The 15,689-nt window shown below is 43.2% G+C and overlaps 2 protein-coding genes across 2 annotated transcripts in view; both read right to left on the bottom strand.

Annotated features, from left to right (window-relative positions):
* LOC311244428 (voltage-gated purine nucleotide uniporter SLC17A9-like) overlaps positions 1-6,979 on the bottom strand; it is a 34,735-nt gene extending 27,756 nt beyond the window's left edge. The window contains exons 1-3 of the mRNA XM_084333926.1: positions 6,673-6,979; positions 4,050-4,247; positions 374-513 (exon numbers count right to left, since the gene is read on the bottom strand). Coding sequence (XP_084190052.1) covers positions 374-513; positions 4,050-4,247; positions 6,673-6,806 — 472 coding nt within the window. The 5' untranslated portion in view covers positions 6,807-6,979. The remainder of the gene's footprint in view (positions 1-373; positions 514-4,049; positions 4,248-6,672) is intronic.
* Positions 6,980-11,278: 4,299 nt separating this feature from the next.
* LOC311244429 (glucose-induced degradation protein 8-B homolog) lies at positions 11,279-15,623 on the bottom strand. Its single transcript, XM_084333927.1, has 5 exons — positions 15,537-15,623; positions 14,979-15,111; positions 14,636-14,832; positions 12,897-13,094; positions 11,279-12,270 (listed from the first exon to the last, which is right to left on the bottom strand). The coding sequence occupies exons 2-5, from the start codon at positions 15,094-15,096 to the stop codon at positions 12,097-12,099; spliced, it is 687 nt and encodes a 228-aa protein (XP_084190053.1). The 5' UTR covers positions 15,097-15,111; positions 15,537-15,623; the 3' UTR covers positions 11,279-12,096.
* Between the last annotated feature and the right edge of the window lie 66 nt (positions 15,624-15,689).

Here is a 15,689-nt window from a genome sequence, read left to right as displayed (position 1 = left end):
ATAATTGATTCGCAGAATCAGGAGTTTTGGATAAATATGCCTCGTTTTATAAATGTGTATACAGAAACAATTCTGTTGCTTTCGTTGATAATATTCATTAATTTCATTGATAACATAGTGCTGACATTTTATTTTCTAATAATTATGCATGATCAAATTCAACAGCGTGCTCTTTTATTTTGATATTCCTTATTTCCATGTTGAAATTACGCGATACATTAAGTGTGGGGTCACCAAAAGAAAAAATCCTAAATAAAATGGGGTCGTGGTATAAAGGAATTTGAGAACCCATGCTCTGGAATAACCACCATCCACCGCCGGCATGAGAGTCCCATTTGTGGAGACTTGTTTCAAAAGGCCGGGGCCACCTCACCTTGCAGCAGGCCCATCAGGAAGCGAGCCAGCGTCATGGAGAAGATGGGCTGGGAGCAGAAGTGGGCCAGGATGGGAGTGAAGGCTGTCATAGCTCCCCAGGCTGCTGCGGAGAGGAGCACCACCTTCTCACCTCCCACCCTGAGGCCGGAGAAAACAGACCATTGGCTCATTCGTTGGACTTCAGACGACCGAATCTATCTAAAGATGGTAAGGCCTAACAAAAATAATAGTTGGTTTCAGGTTGGTTGTCAGTTTGGCCATGGGTAGGTAGGGAATTTTTTTTTTTTTTTTATTCTTTCCCACGGCGACTATGGATAGGGAATTTCTTTATTTAATTAACCCTTTCACTGCCACACGACAGAAGGTTAGCCCTTTACTATCACACAACCGACGGCGATGCTCCATCATTAGCATCATTAGCTCCGCGGATGCGGAGCTAATGATGCTAATGATGGAGCATCGCCGTCGGTTGTGTGATAGTAAAGGGCTAACCTTCTGTATTGTCACAGTGAAAGGGTTAACCGGCTGTCGTGTGGCAGTGAAAGGGTTAAAATGTTCACAACAACATGGATGCATGTACTCTGCCAGCATGTTTAATATCCATAATACTAAATGTTTGACTAAGATTTCTATGAAACTTTATTCTAAAAAAAAAAAAAAAAAAAAAAAAAAATGATTTTTTTTTTTCTTTAATATATAATTTTTTTTTTAAACTCATAAAATATATTGGGTCGCACCTAAATCGGCAGGGTCGGTCGGCAACCTGAAACCAACCATTATTTTTGTTAGGCCTAAGTGTTGTGTTCACTCATAGTTAAAAGACAGTCAAAGTTGAGTAGTTTCTTGTGATAGATCAACTTCACACTCCGATTTAGATTAACTTTGCAAGTGCAAATACATAGGGCTGTTCAAAGAAAATTATAAACTGACATTATATGGTTCTTCAGTGCAAGGGTTCAATTGTGGAATATATGTTGTGATATTTCAGGAAGTCTTCATCTTAAAGGGTTAGTTCAGATTTTTGGGTTAGGGTTAGTTCAGGTATTCTCTACCTACCAACAATGAATGATCAGCGCTGAGGCATACGTTGCAAAGCACTTTGGATAAATGCTGTTTTGCAGTCCATATAAATGCAGTTAATTTACCATTTAACACGAAAGATTACACAATGGCAAAAACTACTAGAACCACGTGGGAGACTGGCCATTGTTCTTTGCTGGTACGCCATGCAGAGCGAGTACAGGACAACAGGCCGTCTCTTTGGTGTAGGGCCGTCTACTGTATGTGGCGTGGTGCGTGAATTTACATGTGCTCTAATGGCTAATGGGAGACCCATTCAAGTGTTTCATTTGCCTGCTGAAAGGGGAACGACTTCAGAAGACCCTGGATGGATTTGCAGAGTGAGGTTGTGCGTTTGCGGGTGCCATCGACGGAAGCCACATTCCAGTTAACACTCCGAAGGCATGATCCAGCTGCTACAGCTTCTTATTACAATGTACTACAAGCGGTTGTAGACCACAACTTCTGGTAAGAATTACACAAGACAATCAAGAGACACACACACACGCACGCACGCTAAGAATTACACAAGACGATCAAGAGATACACACACACGCACACTAAGAATTACACAAGACGATCAAGAGACACACACACACACGCACGCACGCTAAGAATTACACAAGACGATCAAGAGACACACACACACACACACACACGCACGCACACTAAGAATTACACAAGACGATCAAGAGACACACACACACACGCACGCACGCTAAGAATTACACAAGACGATCGAGAGACACACACACGCACGCATGCATGCACGAATCTCTCTGTTATATTGAATATCTGTTATAACTGTAGCTGGATATTAACTGCTGGAGTGTGGTTTTCTCCTGGTGGTTTATTTTGTTCAGCCTCACAGATGTATACGTGGGGTGGCCTGGTCGAACACCTCACTATAGTAGGTAACAATTAACCCAGAACCAATCTATCTGCTGGAATGGTGGTTGATGCATTTGGACGTTTGAAGTTTGCCGTTGGAGGTGCCTTGCCAAGCGCAGTGATGTGGACGTTTCTAGAACGCCTGACACTGTTGCTGCAGGCTGCGTGTTGCACAACGGTTGCAAGATCAACTTTTTTTTAATCTTAATCTCAAACTCCTGTCAGTACAAGATGACTGAGGCTCACTGAAACTTAGTCCACGCTGCACACAAAGTAGATTTCAGTAAGCTTAAGTCAGCTTGTACAGGCAGGAATTTTACCTCATTGACTTTGCATTGGTCTGTGGCTGACTACTATTATTATTATGTTCTAGACTAGAGGCCGACGGATCTAGGGCCAACGCCGATACCGATATCAGAGTCAAAGATTCCGATACCGATATCTAAATCTGATTTGGGACCAGTTTAGTTCATGTTTGTTTTTCCAGTGACTTGGGCGTACAGGGATGGTGAGGATGCAAAGAATTTCAGACGCATTGAACCTATTGCTCGCCTGGCACCGGCTCACACACAGACAGCAGAGGTGTCACTGCACATAGAAATGGAGGAGTTTGTCACGGGTCAATGCCAAACGCAGGGCTGAGTAGCTGGATATCATAGCTTCTAGAATTGAAGGTCCACGCTGGTCTGTGTGCATTATGAAATAACAACTGCGTGTCATTGGAATTCAGATTTTTTTCTACCTGAGCAGGCAGCCCAAGTGGAGCCTGTGTGTGGGAAACACTGGACCTACAGTATATGCAGCGGGGGGGGGGGAATCATTGAACTGTCAGCTTGTAGGAAATCATCTTTACTGGCATATGTGCTGCTCCTAAATCGTTTTTCTGGTTTGCACACATCTATTGTTTCGTTGAAAGCGAGATAAATGCTCACACTGCCCTGCATTATGTTCTGTAAAAAAAGAAAAAAAGTTTTCATAGCGGTGCCTATCGGCCAACATATACAACCTATACCGATATGTCTGCGATAGGCCAATATCGGCCCAATTAAATCGGGCTCCATTATGTTCTATTCTATTAATATAATTTGACCTGCCTGTACCTCCCCTCCCCCCTCCCCCATGCTGCTATGACACCTGAATTTACCCGAGGGGATCAATAAAGGAACACTTGACGTGACTAGTATGAGGAACAGAATGGATTGTGCTGATAAAGGATTCTACCTGATTAGTGATCACCAACACTATTGGTTTGAATGATGCTTTGCATTAACTGCATGCTGATTAACTGCATCAAAAACTATGACGCCAAAGCCATGCAAACCACGGATGAGAAGGAAGCTGAGCCTGAACATCAAACAAGCTGAACACCATATAATCGCCAAACAACGCCACCCTCTCAATCTTTACTCAAAACAACTCAAGTCAGATTGTCACAGTAAGCTCACATGCTTTACCTATTAGAACAGAAGAGAAACAAACGCCTCTCACGCCGTGGCGTGAACTCTTCATGTAAGAGACTTCTGGGAGAACGAGAAAAGCGTCTTCTTCTGGTTAGAGGCTGGTCTTTTCAATGCTCTTTAACACAACCAAAGAGAATTGCTTATTGTCAAGATGAAGGCAAATAGCCTAGTTATACGCACCCACACGACACAAACCACGACTATCGTCAGTTTCACGACTATTGCCTTACGACCCGATAATTGAAGTCTCAGCCGGTCACCCACCTGTCACTGACGTAGCCCCCGAGGACTTGGGTGAAGCAGTAGCCCCAGAAGAAGCTTCCCAGCACCATGCCCGACTCCCTCTTGCTCCAGTTGAACTGCTCTGCCATGCTGACGGCACAGATAGGCATCGCCACACGGGCACAGTACAGCAGGCATGTTCCCAAGAGCAGCACCACCGTCCAGATCCTCGCCAGGGGCCTACGAGAGGGAGGAACATGACATCAACATCACCTGTGTGCGTGTGTGTTTGAGAAAAAGAGAGAGGAGAGAGAGGGGGAGAGGAGAGAGATAAAGAGAGGGAGAGAAAGAGAGGGATAGAGAGAAAGAAAGACAGAGGGATAGAAAGAGAAAGAAAGAGAGGGAGAGAGAGTTTTCAGATGTGTAGTTTTTAGACGTGTACTAGTTTTCAGAGTGTAACTTGCTGTTGCCTTGATAGCATGTGGCCACTAGCAAGATTCTTCCAGTTCCTATTGTAATAGGAAGCCAGGCTTTATGGCAGAGACAATGGATTTTGTGTATTTAACCAAACCTCAGAGTCAGGACTATTTCAATCGATCCATATTTATAGCCTAATTTAATTGGTGGGTTCAAACAAAGCCTTCAAAATCTGTTTTATCTGTTGCGTGCAACATTGACTATAGTCCAGTAGTGTTTACTGCATCTCAGAAGTTGCAACAAATTAACAAAATATCACCACCAGAGACAGTCTATATAATGAGGAGATGGCGCACACTGCAGGTTTGAAATGGGGACATCCAAAACACTAAATCCACTTGCTACAAAACAAACACATTCAGAGGAATAATTAAATGTGATGTGATTTTATGTTGAGTAGAATAGAATTATAATTTACTGCATTTGGGGTGAAATGTGAGTTTTTAAGATGTTTTAAATGAATCACGATCTCCGCCAAAAGGCTGGGAATCACATAGTGGGTAGTTACATAGTTGTGCTTTTTGACCAAATGAACTATTCTGGGTTGTCAGTCATCAAACAATGATTCTAAATATGGATAAATACCCATTCAAAGAGATAGGGGTCAGGTCTTGTTAGTCTTGTTCAGAGTTGCCAGATGTACGATACATTTGCCCTCTGTATAATAATGCAGAAAGTCCCAGAATGTACGATAATTTCATCATAAGCCTCTGGCCAAATAAACTTGACTGTCATTATCACAGACCCATTTCAAGCCAATCAGATGCTCCGTCTCTAATTGCCTGCCACAAATCACAGTTGTATGTGGTGGGCTTTGTTTTGACATGTTCATGTTCATCCCACTGGCTGAAGAGTTTGTACAACAGATAATGTTTTCTGAAATTAGACATTTACACCCATTTGTTCTCTTAGTTATGATTTGCAAACACGAATTTCCCCGCAAAATCTATCGTTTTAAGCCTCTGGGACAATAATTTAACATTTCCCATCTGGCAACACTGGTCTTTCTAGCCCCTTTCGTGACTTTCGGTTTGCAAGCCTGTGGCTTTTGTGACCGGAGTCACTTGCCCACCCGCCCCGATCACCCAGTAGCGAAACGACCAAGCGTCGTCAAGGGGCTCGCGGTGTGTCAAGAATACATCAGATCTGAATTTCAAAGATACCCAGCGTACAATATGGGTCTAACACAGCTTCACGATGGGTCTGGAAGCTCGGAGTTGCTAATAAACAGTTTAAAACATTGTTACTCGACGAGTGGTATTTACAGACCGAACGTCCATCTCCGCCGTTGGTGTCACAGCGCATGCGCACCATGCCGCGTTCACGTTACTGGGAAGAAGCGGAAGAACCAGAGGACATCTCGTTGCTACAACTAGGAAGCCTTCACGCTTTGACTCTATATATATCTATGGATGAAACGCCCACATCCATACTTCCGCAATTCGTGACGCGAAGTGGGAGATATGGGGTCTATAAAAGAATCCCATATGTCCTAGTAGGAATTACCACTAGGAGGCTGACGTGAATGGTTTTTCCCAGTCGGAAACTGGTTCTTCCGCTTCTTCCCAGTAACGTGAACGCTGCTTGGTGCGCATGCGCTGTGACACCAACGGCGGAGATGGACGTTCGGTCTGTAAATACCACTCGTCGAGTAACAATGTTTTAAACTGTTTATTAGCAACTCCGAGCTTCCAGACCCCATCGTGAAGCTGTGTTAGACCCATATTGTACGCTGGGTATCTTTGAAATTCAGATCTGATGTATTCTTGACACACCGCGAGCCCCTTGACGACGCTTGGTCGTTTCGCTACTGGGTGATCGGGGCGGGTGGGCAAGTGACTCCGGTCACAAAAGCCACAGGCTTGCAAACCGAAAGTCACGAAAGGGGCTAGTCTTTCTTAGTGCCCATTACCAAGATGGCGGCAGAGTGAATCGACTTCTCTTTAGACAGACTTTGGTATCATCAACATTTTGTGTGGACTACTGAGCTGTCACAATTCAAATGGGAACATTTTAGTGGAAAATTGTTGTAAATCCTATTTTGTTAAACCTAAACATGAAACTGTTGAACGGAGCAAAAGCTGAACCAGTAGTGCGGAGTGTAACGTTTGTAAATCTGTCAGGGGGACCGAGATAATGTAGAGGGCTGGGGGGTAACGTAACTTAACCGACAAAAGAAAAAGCTTACCTCGGCCAGTTGGTATTCTGTTCAGTCCACTTCTTCTGACATCCAGGATCCCCGATCTTATCCGATGGAAGGTTTTCTTTGTGACATATCAAATCTGGACTAGAGTTCTTTCCATATTTTTGAAGAACTGCCATTCAACGAGAGGTTAGCAACCCCTTTCACCCAGTGTTTACTTCAGTGCTCTCTTCAGTCGCTTACACAAAATTGGATGTTGACCAAATCAAAACCTTTCAGACAGGAATAAAGCAAACACATGTTTTATTTTCGAATGCTGTAGCCATACCTGCATTCTGGGGGAGAACAGGCAAGGCAGAATGTGCGGGTGACGGGGACAGATCCGAGCCACAGAGGGGAGTCTGTTTTCCTCCTGATGCTCGAGGAGGAATAATCCACGTGTCAGTTTTTCTTCAGCCACGCAGTTCTGCTTGCCATCGGTAGGGTTCATCATCAGGAAGTGACTCAGTCTTTTCTAAAACATGGTCCTGAGCTGAGCTGGTCTGTTCACTTGTTGTTGCGTCCCATCCCTAAACGCCTCAGAGGCGCTTGCTCTTAAAAAGGGCATCCAAAATCATCAACTGCAAACTCCCCACCCTTGATTGATTGATTGATTGAAAAGTTTATTAACAGATTGCAGAATGGGTACAGTACAGTACAGCTCAATACATACAATTGTTAAGGGGATGCAGACCAGAGAAAGACTTTCGACTTGTTTACATCAGGGTCCCCCATTTTCAATTCATCATAACATATATGACATACATGACATACAGATAGACAGTACTGCTACATCTATACATTTATGACATATCAGATTTGCAAATACAGTACTGTTTGTGATACAAAAGTGTCCAGAAAAGGAGTGTATATACATTTGGCATAGAAACTGTACATTGGAGGAGGTTGGTTGGGTGGGGTGGGGTTGGGTGGGTTGGGTGAGGGCTGTACATTGGAGGTGGGGGGGGGGGGGGGGGTTGGGAAGGGGACACACACACATTTTACACTGTACATTTGAATATTGACAAAGCCTTACTTGGTCATTTACTGTACAACTAGGTTAGGACATTTGTAGGGGCCAGTTTCGAATTGCAGTCTCACGTAGGTGTTTTTTGAGAGTGTTTTTGAAGGTGGGTAGTGATTCACATTCCTTTACAGCTTTAGGCAGGGCGTTCCACATTGATGTGGCATAATTGCGAAACGTGTTTAGTCCCTTGTTTGATCCGAATCTGGGTTTTACATGATTTGTGGAGCTCCCTCTGGTGTTGTGATCGTGGTATTCACTGACCTTTGGGAAGTATTTTGACATGTACATGGGTACCTTGGTCGCGTAGTGTATCTTGTAGACCAGGCCCATTGCAAGTTGCTGTACTCTGTCGTCTACTCTAAGCCATCCTAGGTTGTCAAAGTGGGCAGGGGTGAGGTGGGTTCTAGGAGTCAGGTCAAGTAGTAGTCTGACTAGCTTGTTTTGAGATGTTTGTAATTTGTTTTTTAGTGCCTTTGAGGTGCTTTGGTACCATGAGGTGCAAGCATAGTCGTAGTACCCTTGAATGAGTGCTCCTGCTAGAGTCTTCAGGGTATTCTTGTTTACCAGAGAGGAGATCCGGTACAAGAATCGCGTTCGTTGGTTGACTTTTTTTATTACATTGGATGCCATTTTGTCACAGGAAAGATTAGCCTCTAGGATGGAACCCAGGTAGGTAATTTCATCTTTCCTTGTGATAATATTGTCACCCACTGTAACCGAGAAGCCGTCGGTCTTGCTGAGTTTGTTATTTGAACCGAAGAGAATGGACTCTGTTTTGCCCATGTGTAATGATAGTTTGTTGTCGGCGAGCCATATGCAGATTTTGCCTAGTTCCGAGCTGAGGGCTTTTTCAACCTGTAACTTGTTCTTGTCAGAGACCAGCAGGGCTGAGTCGTCCGCAAACAGGAACAAGTTGCAGTCACAAGCTGACGACATGTCATTTGCATAAATTAGGAATAGTAGCGGTCCTAGTATGCTTCCTTGTGGAACACCACAGCTCACTGTGAGGGGGGGGGATAGTGTACCGTTTACTTCCACCATCTGTTCCCTCCCCTCCAGGTAGGATTGTATCCAGCTCACTGATAAACTATCAAAACCAATTGCTTTTAGCTTGTCAATCAGAATGGTGTGATTGACAGTGTCGAAGGCCTTTTGTAGGTCCAGCATGACCATGCCGCAGTATTTGCCCGCGTCCACCTCTTGTTTGATGTGGTCGTTCAAGTAGAGAAGGCATGTGTCAGTGGAGTGGGATGTTCTGAAGCCAGATTGGAATTCGTAGATTAGATTTTTTTCCGCGAGGTACTTTTCGATCTGTTCGTATACTATTTTTTCCATGACTTTCGAGATGGATGTAAGGATAGAAACAGGGCGGTAGTTACCCGGGTCTAATTTGCTGCCCTTTTTGTGCAGGGGTGTTACTCTCGCAATTTTGAAGTCCTTGGGGACGTGTCCCTGTTTTATGGAGAGGTTTATTATGTGTGTGATGACTGGGGTGATGGCTGCTGCTGAGTCTCTGAGGAATTTGGAGGGGATGTTGTCATGGCCAGTGGCCTTGTTTGGTTGGAGGGCGCTCAGTTTTTTGAGTACCTCATCTGTAGTTACTATTTCCAGTTTGAAGTCGTCTTTGTGGACGCCTAGGTTCTTGTAGTATGCTACTATGTGTTCTACCCCATACTGCCCTGAGTGGGAGGGTAGTTTGTTTACCAGTGTTGTGGCTATGTTTGTGACCTGACCCTGTGACCTGACCTGACCCTGGACTCCATACACAAACATCACCATCACACAAAATCATTAGTGACCCCCTGCACCCAGCTCATCACCTCTTCCAACACCTCCCCTCTGGTAGGAGGTTCAGGTCACTACTAGGTAGTCGCACGGTGAATGAATAAAAACTTTATTTAACAGATTGCAGAATGGGTACAATTTCACTGTACAAATACAATACAGTACGGCTCAATACATACAATTGTTAAGGGGATGCAGACCTGAGAAAGACGTTTGTCTTGTTTCCATCAGGGTCCCCCATTTTCAATTCATATAGACATTTATGACATACACAACATACATGACATTTATGGCATAGGGACATATAGGTATTTAGTACTGATACATTTGTGACAAACGGTATTCAAATATACAGTACTGTTAGATCCTGACAGAGTATATACATATGATGGGGAGGGGACTGTACATTAGGAGGGGGTGGGTGGGTGGGAGAGAAATATACATACGGCGGGGAGGGAATATATACATGCGGTGGGGAGGAGACTGTCTATTAGGAGGTGGTGGTGGTTTTGGGCATTTACGGTGTCCAGTTTCGAATTGCAGCCTCCCGTAGGTGCTCTTTAAGAGCGGTTTTGAATGTGGGCAGGGATTCACATTCCTTTACAGCTTTGGGTAGGGCATTCCACATTGTTGTGGCATAATTGCGAAACGTGTTTAGTCCCTTGTTTGAGCCGAATCTGGGTTTAACATGATTTGTTGAGCTTCCTCTGGTGTAGTGGTTGTGGTATTCACTGACCTTTGGGAAGTATTTTGACATGTACATGGGCACCCCGGTCGTATAGTGTATCTTGTAGACCAGGCACATTGCAAGTTGCTGTACTCTGTCGTCTACTCTAAGCCATCCTAGGTTGTCAAAGTGGGCAGGGGTGAGGTGGGTTCTGGGGTTCAGGTCAAGTAGTAGTCTGACCAGTTTGTTTTGTGATGTTTGTAATTTTGTTTTAAGCGCCTTTGAGGTGCTTTGGTACCATGAGGTGCAAGCATAGTCATAGTACCCTTGAATGAGTGCTCCTGCCAGAGTCTTCAGGGTATTCTTGTTTACCAGAGAGGAGATCCGGTACAAGAATCTAGTTCGTTGGTTGACTTTTTTTATTACATTGGATGCCATTTTGTAAGGTTCAATAACAGTTTCTTCCCCAAGGCCATACAACTGCTTAACTCCAATTCCTCCTAAATTTACCCCCTGCTGTTATGTTTCTTCTGGTCTAGGTTACATTGAACTGACATCTATAGTTTTTCGTACTGTACTGTTTCTGTCATGTATTTGTTCTAGGTGGTGTTTTCTGCACTGTACTGTTCCATGTGTCTTTTTATGTTTTTGTGGTGTATTGTCGCAGCTACCACCTGCACCGTGCTTGAATTCCACCGGCCTGGCCGTGTGGCAATAAAAGGAACTTGAACTCCGGTCCGTAATGACGGTGCATACGTGCTCGGACCACAGCATTCAGTACCTGCCTATTGGATTACAAAGCCTGACAAGAGAGATATGACCATCATTGCCCCTCGACTGTCCCCTGGGCATCCAGGACGGACTCACCTCCTGCCCTTGGCAGATGATGATGCTATGGTCCCCAGTGCTAAGATGTTGCTGCTTACCGCACATAGGGAGATGCTGCACAGCCTACTTGCAGGGAGTTTCAAATGCTTTCTCTGCCCGGATTCATTACCACGCAATCATTATATAAGACCCCAAATCCAGCTAAACTTTGTGTTTGCTGTTCCCATGGTTGTCTGTGTGCTACCAGTGTTTAGCATAAACAAATACAATCAAATAAATCAAAGATCCGACTAGCATTTGCCGTTCTAAAATTCCTTTTACTGCAAAATTATATCAGCAAACAAAGCACATCAAATTATCCAAAAGAGCAACTTATTACATACATGTAAATATTCCTTTGTAAAATAGTCTCCATGCCTTAGCCTGTGTACATAAACCGCTCTGAATTCATGTCTTTTTTTATTTGTAATATATTTTAGTAATGATTCAAGCCATAACACAGTATGAAGCTAATGTTGCATTTAAACGTACAAAGTCACAGTACATTGGAAGGTTTGAAGCATCCCAAGTATCTTGTTTTGGCCCTTGCCTTAAACATTTATGACTAGGAGAAATGCACATGTTCTTCTTAAAAGAAAAAGGGAAGAAAAAACCTGTACGTGTGGCAGTGCATATGGAACCAACTACCCTCCCTCAACACCAAACCTTCACTCACCCCTTTCCTAGATGGTCACATACAAAAACTAAGAACCTAATTTAGGCTTTATTCATATCCTCCCATGCCAACTTTCCCTGCCAATAGACAGAAAAAAAAGTCGTTTGACTGAAATATGCAAAAAAGGAAAAAACCTCAACTTCTTAAATCACAAACATAAAACAAATCAGATATTTTTTTTTCTTTTTTACTTAATAAAAACAATGCTTTGTATATGTTAAGTTCAGGTTGTAGAGTCACTTTTAAAACACCAACAATCCAGTTTCCACATTCTATGTTATCAAAGTATTGCAAAAAGCAACCCTTACAAAAGAAAGAAAAGGTTGGAACTGTATGGGTCAGTTTGTTGGGTTATAAATAGATAAAAGGAGAGAGGTGTGTCCGTTCTGAACCAGGATGGTGTGTTTTTCACTTCGGGTCTTCGATCGTTCCCTTGCTGAGGTCTGTCATTTTGGGGTACTTCACTTTCTTTTGGTCGAGTTCGTTCTGAGCCCAAAGCAGCAGCTTCAGCAGCTTGGCCAGTTTGGGTGTCGACTCTCTGTTCTCATAGTCCAGCACCGACTGGTTCACTTCACTCCACACCTGAAAGAGACCCCAGTATGACACATTATCTGTATACGAACATTAACTTAAAAGGTGCTATAGATAACATTCAGCCACTAGATGTCACACTAGAACACCAGCATGTGATTTATCTAATCAGATGCATTCCACGTGGGGAAATAGGAAGTAGGGAGGGGATACATGCACGCAACATGTAAACAACATTCATTTTGGACCCGCCAAAATTCATTAATCAATACAAAAGTGTGTGTGTGGGGAGGGCAATACTTTTATTCTGCACCTTTCTAAAGATTGTTTCAAGTTCAAGTTTCTTTATTAGTTGTCATACAGAAATACAGAATACTTTTGCATGAAATGCTTCTTTCTGTTTTGCTCCTGAGAGTGTGCTAGATAAAAACAACAAGATAGTGTAAAATAGTATAATATAAGTATAAAATAGAAAGTAAAGTACGTAAACAAATGTAAACAAAACAAAAATGTTCAATATACATATATACAGTATATGTACAGTCTATACTTCTGTACAGTCTATACAGTCAGATCTATGCATCTATAGTACCTTTAACGTAAAAATAAAAAAACGTAGGCAGTTGACGTTCTTCCTAGTCCTCTTCACCTCTATGAATCACAAGCTTTGACCTCACCTTCTGCCTCTGCATCATGTTGAGTAGATCTCCGAAGGGCGACTCCTCTGGGTTGTCAAACGCCAGCAGGGCCAGGGTCCTCTCCATCTCAGTCAGGCACTCGCGGCTCTCCTCCCCCTGTTCTGCTAGCTGGGACTGGGCAAACTCAAGGGCAGCTTCCGTCTCCCTCAAACGAATCAGCTCAATCAGGTGCTGCTGCTGCAGGCAGGAAGGAAGGAGAGGAACAAGGAGGAGGGAAAGCGACAGGGAATGTGTCATAGATTGGAGAGTAAAGAGAAGGAGCAAGAGATATAAAAGTGTGGAATAAATAGATATTAGGTACGGGTATTTAAAATAAATAATTCACATATTTGAGCAATTACATGACTTTCAGAATCAAATAAATTATTCAAACATAAATCTACGAGCTCAGTAGTGTCAAGTTTATCATTTCTAGAGTCTGTGCATTAGTTTTGTCAGTTTAGTCTGAAAGAATTGCGACCACTGCCCACCTTTGCTTCCACAGACATCCCATCAACTCAAGAGTTTCTAGCATGTGCAAGCCTAGTCATTTATTTTCTATAACAATTACAGTACAAGGACAATGGAAGCTGGATCAGTGAAGGTGGAAGAGCTAACATGGACATTAAGAGAAGAACCGGAATTGCAAAGGGCGCATTCTGGAACCATAAAGAATTATTGAGAAGAAACATAAGTTGGAAAACGAAGACCAGGATTTTGGAAACGTATGTTATGTCAGTCTTTTCATACGGAGCAGAAGCATGGACGCTGAATGAAGAGGCAAAGAGGATGATAGACTCTTTTGAAATGTGGACGCTGAGGAAGATGCTGAAGATAACGTGGAAGGATAAGATCAAGAATGAGGAGGTACTGAGAAGAGCGGATATGCAAGGAGGACAGCTGCGGGCATGTTCTGAGAGGATCCAGCGGGGAGATGTTCAAGAAGGTGGTGATGGGGAAGGTGGATGGAAAGAGAGGAAGTGGAAGACCAAGAAGAGGCTGGGTAGACGACGTCTGTGATTGGAGCGGAGTGAGAGGCGGAGTCACAGAGTTGGAGAGAAGAAGTGGGGACAGAATGGGTTGGAGAGTGATAGGCAACCTTCGGAACGAAGAAGCCACCTAATGATGATGATGACAATGTCAGCCCTGTGAGGCGGCTCCTACTTCCTATTTAATACATTTGTTGGGACATAAATTAATCTGCTGTATTCGGCCACCACAAGGAAGGTTCATAATTGCCCTCGCGAACATCATTAATTGTTGTGCATTTGCCAAAAAAAGAAGAGGAAAATAATAGTTTTCAGTGTCAATTTGGTGGAATCATGCTCATCCCTTTTAGTTACATATAGGGGTGGGTGGTATGGCCTAAATTCTATATCACTGTATATTTAGAATTTTAAACGGTAACGGTATATATCACTGTATATTTGTTTCTCTTATAATAATAATAATAATACAAATTATTTTTTGTTTGCATCGGAACGGGAGCTCCGCATCACGCTTGTTTGTTTTAGTAGCCAATAATGGGCCAACTTCTTGACATTTTTCCACAAACTAGTTTATCCTTTAATGGCAGATTGCAGTCCCCTATAGCTTTGCATGTTACATTTGTAAATGTGAAAATGTATTTACATTCAAAGAGCCTAAAAGTAGCCTTCTACCAGTACATCCGGTAGAGTCAAATCTCTACCATGGCTCGGATTTCTACATATCTACTGTAAGAGCAGCCTTATATTTACCTGTAGGTGAAAGTACAGATAGCGGTTGGTGTCCAGTAACTCTGGATGCAGGCTGTTGATAAGTGCTATAGCCTCCTGGATCTGTCCCTTCAGGATCATCTCTCTAATCTTGATCCTCTCATCCAGAGAATCCAGGTCCACACTAGGCTCAATTCCAGACTCCATACGGAACTTCTCAGCTGCTTCCTTGAAGCCCTCTGGGGAATACAGGAAATCATTGATACCAGAAACCATATTGCGACACATTCTGCTTTCACACATTATAACATACCGGGTATATATTATGACATTGGTTTTTAATATTTTTGCTTTTCAAAACAAAAAAGATTTGCATTCACTACACCTGTCACCAAGTAGTTCATGATAAGCCTGTTCATATCAGCTCTCTGGATGTGGACATTGTTGAGTTTGTCCATCCACTCTTCTCGTGTTATGTCCTCCAGCTTTTCTGCATAACTCATTTTGAGTTTGTTGTCCTGGGAAAGGAACGTACACAATTTATCTTCAATAAAACAACAAGCAATACAGATTGGTTTAACTATGGCTGTGTGACACCATGCGCGCCTTTCGGTAAAAACGGGGTAACTTAGTGTTCACATTATGCTTGAGTATTGTTTAGAATGTGAGGGGCAGACAGATTGTAAAAATGGTCCTGTCTCCCGGTCATTCGATACCAGCAAGGCACCGGAAATTCAATGGTGCTGTTTGGGCCTTCGATGAAAACACAACATTGAAGCCTGACTTTCGTCGTCAACTGTCTGTAACCAAAACAACGCCTTCATAATGCCCCTCCGCGCATTTCTATCTAATCGTAGAACAATGTGATACCATACTACTGTCTTATATTCCTATGGCTCAACTATGTCACTGCGAAAAAATACGTTTACTTTATTAACAGTACCTGAAAAGGATGATGCTACTCCCCAGCGGTAGCTAGCTGGCTAGCGAATAGCTGTCACGGAAACCTCGCGGTATGTCTCGCGGTATGTCACGAGATAAAGCTGGGAACGAGGTTAACGTCTAACTAATGACGTCTCGTTGGCGCATCGGTGAT

Source organism: Notolepis coatsorum, assembly GCF_963971535.1.
Source record: "Notolepis coatsorum genome assembly, chromosome: 17".
Classification (NCBI taxonomy): Eukaryota; Metazoa; Chordata; class Actinopteri; order Aulopiformes; family Paralepididae; genus Notolepis; species Notolepis coatsorum.
The sequence above is the reverse complement of the archived record's forward strand: the minus strand, read 5'-3'. Positions and strand labels throughout refer to the sequence as shown.

Bases quoted from the DNA above. Each gene is read 5' to 3' on its own strand.
- LOC311244429 (XM_084333927.1), bottom strand. From the start codon at position 15,096: ATGAGTTATGCAGAAAAGCTGGAGGACATAACACGAGAAGAGTGGATG. The intron at 14,833-14,978 runs GTGTAGTGAATG...TGTATTCCCCAG, and splicing joins CATGAACTACTTGGTGACAG to AGGGCTTCAAGGAAGCAGCT. The intron at 12,271-12,896 runs GTGAGGTCAAAG...GGTCTCTTTCAG, and splicing joins ACATGATGCAGAGGCAGAAG to GTGTGGAGTGAAGTGAACCA.